Raw genomic sequence first — 21757 nt, 5'->3', positions numbered from 1 at the left:
GTGTTAGTAGGGAGAGATCTGTGACTTTCGAGTCAACCAGTGAGTTATTCACCCACATTCTGTGTGAGTGAAGAGAGCCCTGTGTCTACTCTTCATTACCAGCCGAGTAGTCAGCCCCTCTGGGTGAGTGAGCAGATTCCTCTATCTTCCCTGTGATACCCAGTGAGTGATTCACACACAACTGTATACGTGAGCAGAGCCCTATGAAGCAGTGAGTTATTCGCCCACCTTCTGTGTTTGTGAGCAGAGCATTGTGTCTGGCCCCTCTACCTAGTGAGTATTCATCTATGTTCTGAGTGGATGGCCAGAGCACTTTGTGTACTCTGTGGCATACAGTGAGGTATTCATCTAACTTCTGAGCAAGGGAGCAGAGACCTGTGAAGCACAGTGAGTGTGTTGGGGGCCTGTGGCTATCCTTGGCACCCAGTGAGTTATTCACCCACACTTTATGTGAATGATCAGAGCCCTGTGACTGTCCTGTGGCACACAGTGAGTAATTCTTCCACTCCCGATAAGAATAATCAGCAATGAGCAAGTGAGCAGAGACCTGTGAAGCACAGTGAGAGTGTGTTGGGGGAATGTGTCTGTCCTGTGGCACCCAGTGAGTTATTCACCCACTCTCTATGTGAATGATCAGAGCCCTGTGTCTGTCCTGTGGAACCCGGTTACTTATTCAGCTGAATGGTCAGAGCCCTGTGTCTGCCCAGTGGCACCCAGTGAGTTATTCACCCACTCTCTATGCGAGTGATCAGAGCCTTGCGCCTTCCCTTGGCATCCAGTGAGTTATTCACCCTCTCCCTGTGTGAGTGATCAGAGCCCTGTGTCTGTCCTCTGGCACCCAGTGAATTATTCACCCATTCTCTATGTGAGTGATCCGACCCCTGCGTCTTCCCTGTGGCACCCAGTGAGTTATTCACCCTCCCTCTGTGTAAGTGATCAGAGCCCTTCGTCTTCCCTAGAGCATCCGGTGAGTTATTCACCCTTCCTCTGTGTGAGTGATCAGAGCCCTGCGTCTTCCCTGGGCACTCAGTGACCTATTCAACTCCCTCTTAGTGAGTAAACAGAGCCCTGCGTCTTCCCTATGGCACCCAGTGAGTTATTTACCCTCTGTGTGAGTGAGCAGAGCCCTGCATCTGCCCTTCTCCTTGGTACACAGCTCACAGCTACCCTGGGAACACTTACTGTAAAGGTGAGCTAGGCCTGCAACAGTCACCCTGGCTGCTGAAGAGATCTTTTGAAGTTCAGTAAGCCTCGGTGAGTAACATACAGACGCACCATGGTGAATAAGCACCGAGTGATGTCTCATAGCATCAACAGAGCTCAGGGGGGTGATGCACCCTCCGTAGAAACCTCTAAGCACCTCACCAATGAAAGGTCCACATCCCACAGGGATGACTCAGCCTTTCATTCTTCAGAGACCAATGAATGCAGTACTGTTCTGATGGGTGAAAGGATACCTGTTATGTACAGTGATGTAAACCAACATAAAGCTGCGGTACAAAGTGCCAGAGAACGAACGCTAGCACTTATCACCTGCACTTATCAATGATGCACTTGTTTCTCTCCTGGCTCTGATGTTGCCTCTAGAATGGGCATCTAGACATGCTGTGGTGGTCTATTTGTTCGTATGCACGTATAAATAGGGCTGAAAACCTTGTTTTGTTATAGCATTTATATAGCGCACTGTTCAACCAGTGCAGTCTCAAGGCACTGCCTAAAGGACATGTTTATAATAGATGTGCTCAATTACTACCTAACCACAGTGCAAGGATTACAATGGTGCGAGAGTGCTTGTCAGATGCAGTGTCCATAAAGACTGGACAGTAATTCCTGCATTACAAGCAGACATGTTGTGAGTGATTTTTCGGGCCATTTGCGCTTCACACATTTTATTTAGATTGGGGCTGGCCAACCACAGTAAATGAAACTTAGAATGTGGATTCCCCAATACACGTCAGGCAGGATGACTCAGTGAGTTGAAAGCTTTCTGCTGAAACATTCAGCGACCTGTAGGTTAGTTATTTGAGTCCCAGCATGGCCTACTCAGCCTTCCATCCTTCAGAGGCGGGTCAACTGAGTACATCAAATTGAATAATAGTAACACCTGTTATTATTTTGCTTAAAAGTGTCTTATTTATGCACCATCTTAAAAAGGGTTCACAGTGTCAACAAGCCGGTGCTACTTATGTATTAAGTATGTACATAACTGGTGCTAGCATGATAAAGGAGTCAGCGGCACCATTAAAGTTATGGTCAAAGAGCTAAGTCATTGAACCCGTCCCACCCTTCGTGACCTCTCATTTCAAATTGAAATTTGTGGAAAGATATAATTTGTGTGGAACAGTGCAATAGGCATGGGCATTCTTATAGTTGTAGCAGGTACAGGGACCTCCAAAATCTGCTTGGAGGAACAGAGGTGATTTTAAGGGTTAGATCGCAAGAGCCGTTCATGGATATTAGGTTAGAAAAAACACACATTTCCTGCCTCTGATGTATTGTAAGGTCTCCAGATGTAAATCCTCTCTGGAGTTAGGGGGTTGTTTTCAGCGTGGTTGTTCACACAGAGATATATCTCAGGCCTTTCACAGAGTTAAGGGAAAGGGGCAACTCTCAGTGCCCCCAAGCCCGTACTGACCATCGGGTTTCCCTGGAAGGCTGGGGCGGGGGCAGTTTTTTTTCCTGGGGGGCAGTTTTTATTTTAGCAGTGCAGCAGTTTTAAAAGCACTGAGAGTTCCTTGTATAACCAACGGGTACCTGCTGATCGAAGGTTTGTCTAGTGGTAGTTTTGACTCATCTGAGGTAGTGCAGAGGGTTACTATGCCTGCTGCATAGAGTGTGTACTGTGTAGATTACAGAACAGTATTTGATATGCATAGCTCGGTGGGTTAGTGCTCTTGTCACAGAGATCAGTTTGTTACTGTGCAGTCATATGTTAAAATTGTAATCTAGGTTAGAAAGTTGTTATTTTGTCCCAGTCTTTCTTTATGCTAATTTTGCTAAAATGGGTAAAAATTAATTCTTCTTGGTAAAGTCAACCGTAACCACTGAGTTATGTTCCGAACCCTGAGTTTGTGCTTCCCCAGACCAAGCACGCTTAGCAAATGCCTACCAGTATGGATGACAGGCGAATCCTACACCTTGTATTTCCCTTTCTGTTAAGTAACATTTTCTATACACTGCTTTACATACATATGGATTCATTGTCTCTGTATGTGTGTGTGATGTAAAATGCTCTGACACCGGTATGAGAGCACTATACAAAAAATGAAATACATGTGAGAGAGGCGCTATGGAGAGGTGAGAGGCACTGTCGAGGGGTGATAGTGAGAGAATCATTGAAGAACCCCCAATAAAGACAGCTGTATCCTGGGACACTGTAAGGTCATCATTTACAATGCTTTAAAAACTAATACAATTAAATATATAATGAAAAATGTGTTGTAGAAGGCACCAATGTTGCCCTTTTGCCCCAAATTTTCTTGGGGGAGAACCTCCCCAAAAACCTGTGTACTGGTCAGGCTCGCTCGCTATGTACCGTATGGGGGTTGGTCTGACAAAGTTGTCTTGTTTGCTTTGGATTCTCATTCCGGCCCCGAGTGCCCCATCTACCCCTACTGTAATATCAACTTTGAGTGACTCTGCATGAAATGTTTCTTCAACCATCTTGTAAGTGCTCCCCTATACCCTGAAGGCACAGCACGTTTTTATTATTTGATTGCATTTTTTTACAGCACTTGAACCTTTGAGTTCTCAATCTCTTAGTAGTTGGACAATGTGAGAGGTGTTGGTTGTAGAATTTTTCTAAAATAGGGTAATTGTTTCTGCTGTAGTTTCTCCTCGTCACAGTCAATCATTTTGGGGTGCTAGAGGTTGAAACAGAAGAGCGGACGCCTCCCCGCCATTCTTTCACATGCCATAACTTGAGGCCAAGAGATGTGGAATTAAATATCACCCATGTCAGCTCAGAACAAGACAGAGGTCATTTTAGTCTAGTTTATAGCACTGAACCCCACAGGCAAACCATTCTGCACCCACACTTAGAAAAAACATGGCCTACCTTGAAGGCGATGGGCAGCGTTTTGTTGCACCTCCAGTGGGTGGGCAGCACCGAGCAGAGGAAGTTTGGGCTGTCGGTTCTCACCAGCTCACCGGGGTGGTCGGCCAGCACCTCCACCATGCTGCGGTCGGCAGTCCTCATCTTGCCCGCCAGGGCGGCGCTGGTGTTGTCCAGGGTCAGCGACTCAGTCATCTTGCCCGGGGTCAGGGTGGCGGAGGGCGGCGTGAAGCGGCGGCTGGTGCTGGTATCTACGGGGATACGCATCACAACAGGCCTTTTTTTCAGTCAAAGATCCCCAAAATGTGAAAGGGCAAGCAAAAAAAATTGGCAAGAAACAAGGCGTTCAACTTGCTAAAAGGTCCACATATGTACACAGGATTTGTGAAGCAAAATATCAAAAACCTAAGAAGTGAACTCGAAAATCACTACAGAAGTCAAGACAAATACCAGTTTACTTGAGTAATCACTTGCAAATCCAAAAGGCAATAGGACGAGAAGAACAGTATTTCTCTGTTAATTGTCTTTAAAGTTCAGTTTTTGGTGGTTTCAAAGCTGTCTTCAGAGTCAACATACTCTGGGTTAATCTGTATTGTTTTTTTGAGGAAAGAAAAAGTATGGTTCTACCTAAAAATGAATATTGTTGATAAAAAAATGAAGCTGTTGAGTTTCCTGTCAGGTTATTTGTCTAAGGTCCCAGTACAGCATAGAATACATTGGCCTCGAGGCCGCCCTGTTCCCGTTTCTCGGCAGTGAGGCCTGCCTGGGTGATGAACGACGCTGCGGGGCAGCAAGCAGCCCAGGGTATCCGGGGGCCAGCGAGTTACAGCGCGCCCTGGAGGGCTGCGGGCTCCACAGAGACGGAGACACAACAGAACCGGAAACACCTTCTGGGCAGGACTTGAATTAAACTTTGAACATCAGCTTCAGTAGTTTAAGGGAGTGCATGACGAAAAAAAGGAAAATCAATCCCAGTGCATAGTAAAAAAAAAATAAGAAACTTGAAAGAGGGTTAACAAAGGACAAGAATTCTCAGGCTGCGGTTCCAGAGCGCAGCAGGCTTCGGCAGATGAGGTTCTGGGTAGTCCCGCGGCTGCCCTGTGGTTTTCAGCAGAGCACACACTCTATAAGGAACAGCAGAGCGCCTGCCTGGTGAGTCACGCTGGGTTTTGCAATCTTGCTGAAGATTCGGCCACAGCAGGTGGGGCGTGCTGTTGTTTCGGCCCGCGGTGGGGCGTGCTGTGGTGTCGGGCTGCGGTGAGGTGTGAGAGCTGCTTGGGGTAGTTCAGGGGTCCAGCCCTTGAGAGGTTCAGCCGGCCGCTGTCCACGAGGGGGAGGGCGGGGGCTGTGGTACCCTGGGGGCCGGGCTGCGGGCAGTGCGGTGGTTCGGGTTGGCCGCAGACCTGGGGAGCCCCGCTCCTGCCCTGCGCCCGCTCGCCGTATGAATGGGATGCCTGGGAGCCAGGGCGCTTTTACACTCAAGCTGCTGGAGGAATGCCGGCTGCTGGCTCATTTGCATGGGAGGGGGCGCTGGCCAATCAGCGCGCTCTGTAGGTACCGGGGCGGGGCCAGGCGGCGGCGGCTGCTGCTGGCTAAGACGCACGGGCTACTGTGCGAGCGGCAGCCGCGGGGAGGGCGCCGGCCGCAGCGAGCATGTGCTGCCGCTGCCAGACCGAGGGAGCCCGGGGGAGGCCGATGGAGTCCTGGGAGCTCGGGGGCTGGGCACGGGAGGAAGCCGGGGTGGAATTTATGCCAGCGTTCCGCTTACCACTGATTAGTTGTGGAAAGTGCTTGTCACCAACGTTTTGAAAACTGGGCGCTATATGCACACCCACCCATAAGTTAGCAACACCCATATTTCATTTTATATGGAATAGATTGCCTTGTTTTTGGTGTCCCCGTCATAAACTGTTTTGTGACCCATGTGAAGGAGTGGCGAAGAAGTGTTTTGGTGAGGACATATATTTGTGTTTTTGATGTGCTTTCTGATGTTGGTGGTTAGCAGGTGTTGGTGACTTACAGATGAGGAAGTTCTGGGTTGGGAGAGGTGTACAGAATTAGAAGTTTATATTGAAACTCCGGGGGGGGGGGGGGGCAGAGAGAATATGTCCTGTGTGTTTACGGGGGCACGTGGTGACTGCTTAAAGTTTTCGGTGCTCGCAGGCCTTTGCTCGTGGTGAAGTTCTGCACTTGTTGGCAGTGGGGCACGGGATAAGCTGCGTGGTGTTGAGGAGTTGCGAGGAAATTGTCACTTTTTTCCTTCCCTTAGGGAGCAGAGTCATGTGCCTGTCAAGGGTGTATGGAAGGGTTTTGTAGCGCTACACAGAGAATGAGTGGGTGTGCAGTCCGAAGAGCTGCGCCATTCACTCAGAAGTCGTGGTCCGCGTCTCAGCCCCCTCCCCCCTCACTGTGTGACTAATCACCGACTGCTGTGTGCTCTGTTAAACATGTAATCACAACGTGCAGCACTAGGCCTACCCCCGCTCCCTTCTGCCTCTGTTGGCCCCCCTCAGCACCCCCCAAAGTGCCTCGTTAACTATGACCAGAAGACAGGCGCTGCGGTTCCCAGGCGGCCCGTGTGCTCCATTTTGACTCATCCAGTCTCCAGCGACCTGTTTTATTTTCTTCAGTGGCGCGTTTTTCTCCTCACGTCGTGTTTTGTTGTCTATAAAGCCACAGACCGCCCGTGGGAGGCGGGGGCAGACCAGGGCCTGAATGTCACGACCGGTTAAACTTCCAGGAAATGTAACCGCAAGAATTCGGCTGCACCCCCCCCCCCCACCCCCCTCCCTCCCCTCCTCACACAGAGACACACAGAGAGCTCGAGCACTGGAGGGAGGATCCCGCCTCTTCCTGCCACTGACAGCCTGCTATGCCAATGAGAGCACCCACCCTCCGCCTGCCACTGACATCCTGCGTCTACCCATGGCGTGCCCACCAACAGCACCAATGTATATACTACCTTCAGCCTGCCACTGCACTTGCTGGTACACCCTCAGCCTGTCCGTGCCCTCACCCACCATCAACCCGCCAGTGCACTCGCCCATCCTCAAACTGCCAGTGCGCCACCGTTAGTCTGCCAGTGAAGCCACCCACTTTCAGCCCGCCAGTGTACCACCACTGGCACTCATCCACCCTGTCTTCTAGTGGACTCCCCCACCCACAACCTGCTAGTGCCCTACCCTCGACCTGCCAGTGCAGTCACCCACCTCGGCTTGTTTGTTCACACTCCCGCCCTCTGCCTGCAAATGTACTCATTCACCGGCCTGCCGGTGCACAGCCCAGATTTCCGCCTGCCAGTCCACTCCACTCACCCATCCTGTGCCAGTGCACTCCACTCACCCATTATCCTGTCTGCCAGTGCCCTCCACTCACCCATCATCCTCTGTCTGCCAGAGCACTCCACTCCACTCACCCATCCTCTGTCTGCGAGTGCACTCCACTCACCCATCATCCTGTCTGCCAGTGCACTCCACTCCACTCACCCATCCTCTGTCTGCGAGTGCACTCCACTCACCCATCATCCTGTCTGCCAATGCACTCCACTGACCCATCATCCTGTCTGCCAGTGCACTCCACTCACCCATCATCCTCTGTCTGCCAGTGCACTCCACTCCACTCACCCATCCTCTGTCTGCGAGTGCACTCCACTCACCCATCATCCTGTCTGCCAGTGCACTCCACTCACCCATCATCCTCTGTCTGCCAGTGCACTCCACTCCACTCACCCATCATCCTCTGTCTGCCAGTGCCCTCCACTCACCCATCATCCTCTGTCTGCCAGTGCACTCCACTCCACTCACCCATCATCCTCTGTCTGCCGGTGCACTCCACTCCACTCACCCATCATCCTCTGTCTGCCAGTGCACTCCACTCACCCATCATCCTCTGTCTGCCAGTGCCCTCCACTCACCCACCATCCTCTGTCTGCCAGTGCACCCCACTCACCCATCATCCTCTGTCTGCCAGTGCCCTCCACTCACCCATCATCCTCTGTCTTCCAGTGCACCTCACTCCACTCGCCCATCATCCTGTCTGCCAGTGCCCTCCACTCACCCATCATCCTCTGTCTGCCAGTGCCCCCCACTCACCCATCATCCTCTGTCTGCCAGTGCCCTCCACTCACCCATCATCCTCTGTCTTCCAGTGCACCCCAACCCACTCGCCCATCATCCTGTCTGCCAGTGCCCTCCACTCACCCATCATCCTCTGTCTGCCAGTGCACTCCACTCCACTCACCCATCATCCTGTCTGCCAGTGCCCTCCACTCACCCATCAGCCTGTCTGCCAGTGCACTCCACTCCACTCACCCATCATCCTCTGTCTGCCAGTGCCCTCCACTCACCCATCATCCTCTGTCTGCCAGTGCACTCCACTCCACTCACCCATCATCCTGTCTGCCAATGCCCTCCACTCACCCATCATCCTGTCTGCCAGTGCCCTCCACTCACCCATCAGCCTGCCAGTGCACGCTATTCACCCATCGGCCTGTCAGTGCCCTCCACTCACCCATCAGCCTGCCAGAGCACGCTACTCACCCATCAACTCTACTCACCCATCGGCCTGTCAGTGCTCTCCACTCGCCAATCCTCTGTCCGAGAGGGCGCCACCCCAGACTGAGAGTGCAAACGCGCCCCTCAGCCTGCCCGTGTGCCGCTAGTCCTCAGCACTCCCACGGGTCACCGTTTCATACTGCACCGCGGTGTCTTGTATTGCCTTGCATTGGTCTTGCCAGTTCACTCACCCAACAAGCTCCTGCCAGTATTCCTGCCTATTCTTACCCTGTGGCAGTACCCCCGCCTTCTGCTTGCCACTGCGCGCTCTGCCCTCAGCCTGCCACTGTATGCCGCAGCAGCGCAACCAGTGTCACGGGCCCGATTGCGAGGAAGGACACGGGGGCCCTGGCTGCAGTTGGAATCATAAAATACAAAGATTGTCCAGGTTCAGTGGGCGCCTGAGAACGTCTGGTCCCGGAGCCACTGCACCTGCTGCACGCACCAATGGAAGCTACGGCTCTGACCGCGCGCCCACCCTCAGGTCATGCTCACTCCTCAGCTGGCAGGGCATTCATTCTTTCATAAGTAGTCAGGGAGCACAAGCACACACCCTAAGCCCGCGAATCAAATTTCTTTGTGCAGTTTGGGTGAAAATAGCCCCATATCTCATAACACTTTCATTTCTCCTGTTGTGTATCACCCCATGCACTGAAGACACACTGACGGCTCTAATCACCAAACGTGCCTCTTTTTCATGACGTAATGTCCGCGTGTCTTCGCTGGACTCTATCCTAGTCATGCACATAATAATACCCACCTTCCAGTTTGTACGGCGCACAGCTACTTCCAAGGAAGCTTCGTGGCGCTTGTGGCGTACCAACCAACTGGTGCTACAAGATGAAGGGTCGAAGGATCAAAAGTTAATTAAAATAGAAAGGCCTTTATTTTCTTTTAAAGGTGCATTCGGAGGGGCCAGTTATAAATGAAAGGGAAGAGAGTTTCAAAGATTAGATGTAAGGTGAGAAAAGGATCTCCCCCATCTGCCCCCCTCCCCCGGCCCGCTTTGTGAAACTTGGGGACTGGCAGGAACTTAAAAGTGTTCGATGTTAATTTGAAGATAATGGTTGAGTCTGTTCCTTAAATACAGAGGACCTTTCTGATCAAACGATCTATATAATATAAAATATGTTTGATCAAAGGCATTTTAAAGGGTTTTTGTTGATTAGGTTTTATTGAGACACGAGATATGAAGGGTTTTAAAACCGAGATCCGCGAATGATCTATAAAATTTCTGTTCTGTGATGTCGATTCCCTACAGTACCACGCGGGGGCGCCAAGAGACCTCGAGCCGCTGCTGCTCGTTCGCTGCCAGGCGCTGGTGCTGGAGGTCGCTGATAGCATCTGTCTGCAGCTGCCCGGTGAGACGGCCACAGGGCCGCAGGTCCCAGCCGGCGGCAGGGCAGGCTGCACTTGAACTCGAGAGACCCGAGGCCTCGGCCTGTCCCGGCCGGGTGAGGTGACTGCAGTCCGCGCAGCTATGTTGTTAAGATGTTCATCCACTCCCCACAACTGTCGTGCCTCGGTAATTCGGCCTTAGTCACACCCCGCAAGGCAGTTTGGAAGATAGCGCTTTAGTTTTGAGTTGTTCGTGCTGCAAAAACAAGTCTTGTGTAAAGCGCTTCGATGGACTGAAAAGTGTGGGGCATGGGTGTACAAATGTGTGTTGCCGCCAACAAGTGACGAGGAGTGGTGTTCGCCAGATCTGCAGAGGGTTTTCTTAAGTCTCCCCTGATAAGGCCGGACAAACGCCCATACGCGTTCGAACCAAGTGAGTACGTCCAGTGTAACGGGGAATGGCGGGGACCCCTTGCAGAATGTGAAGAAGGGCCCCAGAATAGTCTCCCATATCCTACAGATATGCCTTGGCCTTGGGCTGAATGGGGCCTCCTTGAAAGGCATAGGGGGGCCCTGAAGCGCTGTCCCCTCTACCCTACAGGGGCTTAGGGGCCTTTGTTACGCCATGCCTTCTTTGTCATGCCTTCTTGCCCATGTCCCGCCGCACACCGTGTACGCATAGGATCTTTTTGGGGGTTGTGCACGCATAGATTAGATGCAGAGACTCCCCGAAGCCGACAGGTGGCAGATGCGCCCAGACTCGTCTCCCTTTGGTATCAGCCAGGAGGGGGCGCTGTAGCTCCTGCTGACAGGAGTGGTCGTCGTCACTTGCGCCCTGAGAGAATAGCTTCGTGTGCATCCAATAGATCACAATTCAATAAACTCCCAACTAAGTAATAAATGCAATATACTGCCGCGCACGGCAAAACAAAGTAGTGCAACCCCGCTACCAGTGCTGCTGCCCTGGGCCCCGGCGAAAGCACGGAAAAGGGGCCCCGGACTGCTGCTGGGTAGTGAAATACAGCAGTGTGTCCTGGACCCCGGTGCCGCTGCACCTGCTGCACCAATGTTAGCCACGCCCCCGCCGGCTACACTGAAATGCGATCATAAGTGGAATATGATCAAAATACATCTGTAAGAAACAAGACAACGCAATGCACTAATGTATAGCACAACCACGAGCAAAAACCACACACAACTGAATGCAACACAACGCAAGACGCAACAGTACAATATGAAACTGTACACTGCAGTACAATAAACGAGGCAAAATAAGGCTGTGCTGTGCAACTGAACGCAAAACAAGCCAATGCGCTTTGACACACTGCAATCCACTAAATGCAATGCGATACAACACACTCAATGGTAAAACAAATACAACAAAAACATACTATGCAATGCAACAGCCTACGCAAAAACGCAATGCACCACAACACATCACAATGTGAGACAGTGCTCCACAGCACAATACAGTGCAACGTAATCCAAGGCGCAGGTATGCCAAGGGTAGGCCGTACTTGTGAAGTGTGGTGTGCCCTGGTGCACCTAATGTGTGTGCACACTAAGGCAGAACTTGGCTCTGATGTGTATGGTCCGCGGACCGGAAGATGGCTGTGCGTTCCTAGCCCCCCATCGTTCTCTGGGTTTGGGGGTGTTTTACAGCCAGTTTTCAATGCCGTCCCACACTTTTTGCACCCGCGGCGAACACTCGTGGACACGCCCTGCAAGAGGCACCCGAAAACCATCAGCTCAACATGGGGGGTGGTCTGGGAGGGAGCTGTGTGCATAGATGCACCATGTGTTTCAGGGTGTGACCAGAGGCCGAAGTACCACTCGTATAGATGTCATTTCATGCACAGAACGGTTAGTGGACCCCAGGATCCTGGGCCCCTCTCGGTAGCCGCAGCGGGGGGCGTCGCTATGAGATGTGGCATCTGATGCCCGGCAGGGTTAATGTTTGTCTCGGGGCCGCGGGGGTTGATGTACAGAACGGTCCACGCCACACGCACAGACGCGTCTTACTGAGCGCCAGGCAGCCGCTCAGAAGCTTTCTAAATACCGCGCGATACAATTACCCAAGAGACCCCCCCCACCCCTCCATAGTATCAACCTCGAAAGGATGAACGGCGGCGCCTGTCCTGCAAGGACTCTAGGCAACCATTCCGGTTTCTAGATATTGATGGTATCTCGTGTCTGACTGGCATGGGTGAAGCATGTAGGGCATTTGCACACTCACTCCAGTAGGTACCGGTTACATTACAACGATATAACGGATTCTAATGGTGTCTGTTGCCTAACGTCACTATTTATTTCTAAAAAATTGCATTTATTCTGCCTTTTTATGTAGTCCCAAAAATCCTGATCTAAATGGAACCAGTAGTAACCAGTTGTAACTGGTTAGCTAGAATAGCCAAATGGAATGAATACGTGCTCAGGTCGCCGAGCTATCCTGTCGGACCCGGCTGGTAACTGTTAAAACCGAGAAATCATCATATAGGAAAAGGGGAGCATGAGGTCCAACCGCCCCCTTCCCAGCTATAAGAAATTAAGGGAAAACACCTTGGTCTTCGTGGAAAGGTACACACATTGGCTTTTCATCTAAAACAAATATATTTTTCAATAATGTGTGATCCCTACCAAGCTGTAAACACCTTGGCGAAAAAAAGGTGTCGCACTAAGCCTGAGGGAATACGTTTCACACCCTGAATAATAATAAAAAAGAAACACAAAAGCGGGTCGATTGTAAGAGGTGTTCGATTCGATTGAATCACACATACTAATTAGTTATCCCGCACCGGAAACTGGCGGCCCCACCCTCTCCCCGACGGAAGGACCTCGAAAATCATCCCAAAATATTTTTTTTATCAGCACTTTTTGGGAATTTTGGTATTTGTTTTTTATTTAGTTTTCATGGTACAAATAAATCTGCAGTTTTCTGCACCCACATATCTGATAAAATAGCAGCTTTCGACCCGCCCAAACGCCTTAAAAAACTACAACGAATTTATTTAGGAACGAATTTATTAAAGCCGGTGAGAAATGAACCAAATTAATATTAAGAAAGACGAGTGAAGTTTGGCCGTTTCTGCGCGCGCCGATGTGCGGTGCCGTGTGCACTGCACGTGCTTTGTCCTATAGATGATCGATGTGCAGGTTTGGGTGTCAATCTGTTGTAATTTAAGGGCAATGTTCGGAAAGGAGACTTGTTACCTGCTTTGAAAAAGTTCGTTTGACGAACGCGACAAGCCTCGGAGCCCGTAGACTCGTGTCTGATGGAGGGGGGACGGGGGGTATCGGCCGCAGAACCCGCCCGTTCGCCACTAGAATGAAACATACAGTTTTATATTTAAATACAATACATTGCTCCGTTTTTGCGGGAATTACAACGCCACACTCTGACTGGATTCTCCAGCCGTTTGAAACGGACGGACTGAGGAGAGAGGCGGTTTACCTTTTTGGTACAAAATTAAAAACGGATCGTTAGAAATAATGTTTAAAAAAATAAAGTGACCCTGGCTGACACAAACCCTTTCTCCCTCTAAGCTGAAATTGTGCATCTTATCGCCTGTATATTTCTGCAGGCACGGCGTCCCTTCTCTGGCGCTTTCCCCATGCCAGCGTCGGTGCCCGTCTTGATGCATTGCTGTTTGTAACCATGCAGGTGTCGGGTGCTGCGAGGCAGCAGGCAGCGCTACAGGGCTCTTAGTATTCAGACACGCGCTTCCCTGCCGCTTGTCAGCAAGCAGGTGCTGCAGGTATGCAAATCACGGCGTCGTCATGCTTTGCCTCAACAGGAAAGCGCCTCTACACTGGTTCTCATCAGGCAGGCGCTTTCATGTCGCTTGCCATCAGCACAAATGCTGTAGAGCTGTTTGTCATCAGAAGCGTAGCACCACGATGCTCGTCACCAGACAGGCACCGGATTGTCATTAGTTATAAGATAGGTGACGCCGACCTGTTTATCATCAGACAGGTGCACGCATGCAGCCCTATGGTGCCATGTTTACCAGGGGCGTTGGTGGTGTTTGTTAATAGAAAGATGCGCTCTTTCTCTTCATCATCATCAGGCAGCTGAAGCTGTGCTGTTTGTATCAGACAGGTACCCCCAGGCTGTTTGTCATTAGACAGGTAACGCTGCTCTGTTTGTCACCAGGTGGGCAGTGCTGTGCTGTTTGTATCAGACAGGTACCCCCAGACTGTTTGTCATTAGACAGGTACCACTGCTCTGTTTGTCACCAGGTGGACAGTGCTGTGCTGTTTGTATCAGACAGGTACCCCAGACTGTCTTCACACAGGCACCACTGCTCTGCTGTGCTGTTTGCCTTCCAATGGTTGTGTGGTGCTGCCTTCATGTAAATTTGCAGGTAGGTGCTCTACGTTACCAGGCGACGACCCATCACTGTTCTTCCACCAGACGCGTGCTGTCGCACTGTTTGTCAGCCCACACATACCACTTGTCATCACACTTGTGTTGCGATGCCTTTTCTAACTAGACAGGTGCTGTCAGGGCCTGTAGTATGCTTAGGGCCTCTGTTTGTTATGTGTGGGGGCATTGCCTCTATCTGTGTCGCTGTGCACCTTTAGCTCGATGTGCTGGGCACAGGCCTGGCCTGTGCACCCTGTAGTTAGGGCACTGCTCCTGCCTGCCCTGGGGTATGTCATTAATGGCAGACAGGTTGGCAGTTTTGAAGCCGTCATTGGTTCTTTAATTTTTCAAATGGCAGCGTGGCCGGTCTCTCAAAGGTGGGCGACTGCACTGCCTGCACCAGCCTGCAGAGGGGTGTCTGGAGGGGGTACATGAAGCCACATCAGTTCTTAATTTGAGCCGGTGGTTTCCGGTGCTGAGCATTGGCACTTATTTGTCAACACCAGCGCATATGACAGTGTGCCACATGGTGGCGCTGTCTGTCTGATTTACAGATGAGCACACCAACAGTTTTATATGAATTAAAAATACACATTAAAAATGGCTGATACCTGCCGGCCAAGCCATTCTTATAGCTCTGGGGACTGCAATAGTCTGAATTGTCACACTTGTAGGAGTGTGATGCTTTGTAGTTGTGTTGGTAGAGTCATTAGAAGTGTTGGCAGGGCATGGGTAGTGCAAGTTGCAGTGGGCTCCTGGTGAAGGCTCTGGCATGTATATTTGACCCACATTCACGGCGTCCCTTGGGGAGGTACACTGACAGTGCGGCTCCCGATGTGGGGCATATGCAGAGCATCCCTTCACAGCTCCTTTTTCTCTGTGCCAACGTCCATAAAATGGAACGGGCAAAGAGGGAAAGTATTTCCCCATCTGCATGGGGCCACCCTCCATGCAAATGATGTCATGCCCTCTTCACATCGCACTGGCATGATCTGTATTACAGAAGGGGGTACACCAGCATCTGCAGCCCTTTCTGTGATACCAAAGTGCCCAGGGAGCAGAAACTGGAAACACATTCCCATTGCACCCCAGAGGCTCTTTCCATAATATTGCCCCAGCTGTGTGTCCTCAGGCAGATACTTCCATCTGTATCTGAATTGCTTCCCTTCTCAGTGGACGAAGAGTCCTCAGAAGTTGGAACTCTCTACACATTAGGCTACCACGCAGGCCCCGCAGGCCGCAACCATGCGCCAAGCCATGCCTCCTGGTCCGCCAAGCGAGCACCAGTCGTCAGATGGGAACCCGCCCAATGGGTAACTAACCCCAGGGCACTCGTCTGATCCTCCAGGAACCCTCCCATCCACGGGGCATCCAAAAGATGGGGATCCATGCAGATTTGGGAGGAGGGCATCAAGGCGTAGGACCTAAGTGGATGATAGACCCAGGGGAAGTATGAATACCCAGGATATGGCGTTACCCAGGGATGTTAATGGGCTGGGTCCTTCTGGTGCTGAGCACCAGCAGTTCTAAAAAGCAGGTGCTGAGACCGGTCCCTAGCGGGTTCTCCAATTTTTGCCCTCACCCTCAGGGTGAAAAATAGTGTTAATCCTGCGGGAGTTCATACTCTTAATGTTTCAGCAATTGTATTTTGCACGAACTTGACCCAAAGGTATTGGAGCGCTTTACATAGGTAACAGTTACATTACCCAAAGACATCCTTCATATTATTTTTGGTATGCACTGGGATTAGCGATTTGCCCCAAATCACAGGATGGTGAGCAGATGCTGAGACTTTGTCAATGGTTGTTAGTTGCATAAGATAAATAAGCAACGACTACGGCTCCAAAGTTGGCAGCTCTAGCAGTTAGGCCACAACCTCTCCAACAATAACGAATCCATTTTCAATATTCTGTACAACAAAGCCGGAGTTGTTGCTTATTTATCTTATGCAACTAACAACCATTGACAAAGCTTATAGTCCTGGCTTGTTGTAGGTGTAATGTTACTTGTTGTAATATATATCTGGGTGGAATGACAGAAGCAGCAACATACCAGTTTGGGGTCACACTATGCTAAGCACAGATTTTTAGCTTAAGTGTTTTCAAGCCACGCCCTTAATTATGTTGGCCACGCCCCATTGAGAGACCCACAGTTTTTTCATCCCACTTAAAGCTCTGGCCTTACCGTCATGCCAAGTATAAGGCACAATGAAGAAAAGGAGTCTTGCGCACAGCCGGCTGCCGCTTCATCGGAATATGAAGGATTGTAGCGGGCTGAGGTGTGGAGCCTCCTTGTTAGGTGGCCATTATAGATGATGTTTGGATACACCCCTGTTATACATATTTTTATGGCGCACATTAGTGAGGCCTCAGAACAACATCAAGATCTGGAGCATCTCATTCTGATTTTGAGGACCCTGACATACATCAGAGGGTGGCTGAAATGATGAGTTGTGATGCCAGTGGTGCATTTTTGATTGTGCTGTTGTATTGTACTTGACCATTGACTGGCATGCTGTTATGCAAATGCATTAACTGCTGATAGTAGTGATGTTGGGGAGGCATGATACTCTACTACTGGCCTACGGTGCCTAATCAGAGCTGTGCTATAAGTGTAGGGTGCTTAGTCTATATATTGTGTTATATTTATGATGTGTTTTGTTTTTATGTAGGGAGCGTTGCTGCAAAAATACCTATGTTTCCTTTAAAAACAAAAAAAGGATTTCTGTAGCAAGAAAGATTTATGAGTTTCCTTAATTTTTTTAGAAGCCTTGCCACAGGTGGAGCTGAAAGAAAGTAGTTAGTGTTGTTGTAATCAAATGGAGATGTGGAATATTTGTACACTCTTGGGTGTGTGTGACATGTTATTCCTAATACGTCATGGTGGATGTGATCATGTGTGCTGTGTTTTGGTTGCATGTGCTGTTGTATGTTGGCTAACTATATGGCATATCTGCACTTTGCTGGATGCCCAGGCAGTGTCCTTTCTAACCAGTCCTATAGGACGTTGACTTGGAATTGAGTGATGTTGATGTCACCATGAGAAGACATTTGAGTTGGATTTATGCCATCGTGCTATCTCCACAGTGTTCTGCTGGGTGCTGAGACATCCTGCTAGACAGAGCAAGAGGAAAGAACACATACTAGCGATTTCATTTACGATAAAGCATTGAATAAGTGAGACAGTATGAAACAAGACATTTCATATCAGGAAGGAGGCGCATGAGATGATTTTGAGACATTGTTTCCATCACACTTTATGCTGCATTAATACTAATCCTAAACACAACTCATGCTGTGAAGGAAACCTCAAATCTAGATCAACCAGTCTCGACCTTATGAGCATCAAGTCTCTAAGGCCTCCCCGTCATGAGATGAGTCATCTTTGATCACTTCGCAAGGTGTGGTCAATAGCTAGTGGACAGTAGTGTGTGAGTTTTTCTTTTGGGGCTCCTCCTCTGTGATGGGGTTCAGGTACGTCTAGAGGGAAAACGGGCATAGCCTGATGCCCACGGAAGATGGTGGCATTCGTGTAGCTCTCCAGAGGATGGCGGGGCCTTTGTCATCACAGCAGCGGATCGTCCCTCCTGCCGCTTGCAATACTTTCTCCCGACGGCAATGTGAACATCCAGAGCATTGTTTTCCACAATTCTGTGGCGTAAGGAAATCTGCGTTATGACTGTTCTTCATACTGTGCATTCCTCCTGATAAGCGGCCGCTATTTTGCTCGGGTGGTAATGTCGGAGCGCTGAGGCAGACCGAGCAGGCTGCTCAGGAAACGTCTACTAACAGTTCTTCACACCAATTTGCCACAGCATGTACATCTCTTGCCATACACCATTTTTGACTAACTCTGTCAATTTGCAGCATCTTTTCTCTGTATAGGGTAATAGGCTTATTTTTGTTACATATAAAAAATATCGTATCTTCTACAGTCCTTCCCTCCAAACAGCGTCACGCACAGCTCTACGTGCAGATATAAATTGAAAACTACAGCGCTTACAGCTATTTATTTACACGGGCAGACAGAGACATTTATCTGAAATGCCTTCCAATTATTCTTCTGGCTCCACTCATAAGCTTATTTCCTATTTTCCTCATCATATAGTGCATTTGGAGATGGAGGAGCACTGTTCTTCTGTGACTCACAGTGCACATTCCTCCTCTACTACAGCTATTCCACCATTCACAGATGGTAAGTCCTCCACTAAAAAACTAATATAAGATCCTCCATCTCCTACTAAGCCACCACCTTTAGTTTCAATGGATGTTTTATTGGAGGAAATTAGAGCTTTACGCCCTTACATGGAAGAAACCAATGCTAAACTCCAATCTCTCGATGACAGATGGCCCAGGATGGAGGGGAGAATCTTGACAGCCGAACAACATATTTCATCCTTTAATACTATGACCCTTACTGTCAATCATCTTTAAACTCAGGTCTTTTTTGCTTCAAAAACAGGTTGAGGATTTAGAAAACCGAAATAGAAGGAACAATCTACATATTTATGGGCTGCCAGAGGGTTCTGAATGTTTTGACTCTATTTCATTTTTCAAAACACTATTTCATCTACCAGAGTCTCCTTTATAAATTTACAGAGAGCCCACAGACGAGGACACCTACCTACTACTGCTTCTACTTCCAAGAGACCCAGCGGGTCATCATTTACTAGCTTGAATATACTGACTTACTTATGGTTCTCTCAGCAGTCAAGGCATTGGAAAGGATCTCTTGGTCTGGTAACAACATTTATTTTTCACAGGATTATACTAAAAGCGCTTCAGACAGACATAAATAATTTTTATCCATGATACTAGTTCTCTGATCCCTCAGTTCTTATTTTGGTCTTTTCCATCCATATTTGTTCAAAGTGACGTACAAAAACAAGATGTCAAACTGCGAGGATCCTTCTCGATTGAAGTCATTTCTTCAGGACTGTAGAATTAAAACTATGGACACTTCCCCATCTGTTAAGCCTTGATAATCTCTTTTCAACCCAATGTTCATTGTTTAGAATTACTCTTTTCTTATTACATTGTAGGTTCCGGCTCACATGTTTTATTTGAAATGTTTTATTAATCTCCTTGATATAAAGTTATGGACTGTTTTGTATAGTAATATTATTCTTCCTTTCACACGTAGTACTTTTCCTGTTCAAATTGTGCAGTTCGTTCACTGTTGTTCAACATGTCTCCCTTTTATCCTCTATGTGGAGCTCAGCTTGTCATCTCATCCCTGTGGTCTCACCAAACCCATTCTCCTTTGAAATGACCCTTAGGTATGTTTACTTCCCTCATGTATTTTACAAAATGTTTTAAACTTCCATTCCTTGTGATACCCTTGACAACTCTCCTCTCTTTTTTCTTTTTTAAATATTGTTTTACTTATTTTTGAGTCTTTCCTGTATTCCTTTCTCTCCCTTTTCCCCCAATCATCTCTCCATACTTGGTCTACAATACTTGTTAATTTCACGTTACTGTATATAATTTCCAGTCTTCCTTACCTACGTCCATAAGAATTGTATCTTGAAACGTGAAGGGCTCACCAATCAAACGTCAACATGTTTTAACTCATCTCTCGCAGCTTAATACTGGCATTTCTCTCAAACAAGAATCTCACTTTACTGAATCAGAATCCTTGAATTAGAAAAGAGGGTGGGTTGGTAATGTTTTCTTCTCACCAGTTATTGATAAAAAGAATGGTGTTGTAACCTTATGTCATAAATCTCTCAAAGTTGCTTTGATTTCTCAGGAAACAGATACTGAAGGATGTTGCATGCCTACTAATTTTTTTGTCGAAAATGTTCTGATTTCTATTTTTAACTTAAATGGTCCAACTAATACTGATTGTCAATTTTGGTCGATTGTCTCCTAAAGAATTTTGCAATGTTTAGAGGATCATTTTATTCTTGCCGGGGATTGTAATCAGATTGTTGACCACTTTATTGATAGAAATTCTGCCTTATTATATGTGCCCAACAAGCTCTAAAAATTGTTTGTTCATAATGTCAAACAGTACACACTGATTGATGCATGGAGAATTTCCTACCTCACTTTACGTGAATGTACTTATTTTTCCCCAGCACATCACTCCCAATCGCGGATGAATTATATTTTTATCTCGCATACCTTAGCTCAAACACTACATTCTACTGACATAGGTTCTATTTTAATATCTGACCATGCCCCTATTATAATTCTATTAGATATTTTGCCCAACACTTTTAAACCTAACAGATGGTGATTTAATAATTTACTTTTACTCAACACATCCTTCACTTCTGCCTTTTCCTCTTTTCTTCCAAGAATATTTCCAGTTTAATCACACTGATAATATTACTTTTCACACAATATGGGATGCTTTCAAGGACTCAGCTCGCAATTTCATTATAAAGGTTGTCTCCAATAAAAATAAAGCTTCTACCATTATAAAATCAAAGACATTTTTTAAAAAATCGAAAAACTGGAACACAGGTATTACACTTCCGAGCCTAAAGATTGTCTACAGGATCTTGTCAGTGCTAAACTTCAGATTATTACATTTTCCACTAATAGAGCATCATTGTTCCTTCTAAAACCCAGTGCTAAATACTATCTATGGCAGCCAGAACAAGTCAAGAAAATCGTTAGCAAATTATTTTAAAATTAAGAACAGAAACAAAATTAAGTCCATTACAGATTTATATTCACATTTATTACACAAAGGCACAGACATTTTAGGAGAATTTGCCCGGTTTTTATAAAACAATATATACCCCTGATCATGCTCCTTTGGATTTAAATATTTTGAATTACCTTTCATTAACACAAAAATCCTTTAACACTCAGTTAAACGTTTACATTTTAGAGACGTATTTTACTTTAGCAGTACCTCAGAACAAACGGTTAGGGCGCTCGACCTCGGACCTGGGGGAACTGGGTTGGAGTCTCAGTAATGACGCTAAACATCCTGTGATTCTGGGCAAATTACTTAATCTCCCCGTGCCTAACAAAAAATGAATGTGTGTCCTCATGTAATGTAACTGATGTTATGTAAAGCGCTCTGATATCTGATTGGATTCGGGTCAAGTTCGCGCTACATAAAACTCTGCAAAAAAAAAAAAAAACTCAGCTGGATCATTTTTAGAGGCACTTGTATGTCTTATTCCCAAAGACAGAAAAGACCCACAATTTAGCAAGAATTACAAGTCTATCAGCCTCATGCATCAAGCCAAAATCCAGTCGGTAAAATACCGAATCGCTAATAGCTCCCGGTATTGAGTTAAAAAAAACCAATCCCAATGCATCAACCCAAAAGCAAAAATCGCTATTTAAGGAATCCTTAAATAGCGATTCCTTAAATAGGGATTCCTTAAATAGCGATTCCTTAAATAGGGATTCCTTAAATAGCGATTCCTTAAATAGCGATTGCATTTAAGGAATCCCAAAGTGAGATTCCTTAAATGCA

At 47.9% G+C, this 21757-nt stretch overlaps 1 protein-coding gene across 7 annotated transcripts in view; it reads right to left on the bottom strand.

Annotated features, from left to right (window-relative positions):
- The window catches only part of RUNX1 (RUNX family transcription factor 1), a 520192-nt gene that overhangs the window by 133492 nt on the left and 364943 nt on the right, over positions 1-21757 (bottom strand). For 5 of the 7 annotated variants that reach the window (XM_085621323.1, XM_085621319.1, XM_085621321.1 and 2 more), the window contains one exon: positions 4058-4305. In XM_085621323.1, the coding sequence (XP_085477449.1) occupies positions 4058-4249 (192 nt within the window). In that variant the 5' untranslated portion in view covers positions 4250-4305. Of the gene's footprint in view, positions 1-4057; positions 5529-21757 lie in introns of those variants that run through there. The other 2 variants (XM_085621325.1, XM_085621322.1) reach the window with 2 other exon arrangements.

This window comes from Triturus cristatus, chromosome 8 (genome assembly GCF_964204655.1).
Source record: "Triturus cristatus chromosome 8, aTriCri1.1, whole genome shotgun sequence".
NCBI classification, from domain to species: Eukaryota; Metazoa; Chordata; class Amphibia; order Caudata; family Salamandridae; genus Triturus; species Triturus cristatus.
The sequence above is the reverse complement of the archived record's forward strand: the minus strand, read 5'-3'. Positions and strand labels throughout refer to the sequence as shown.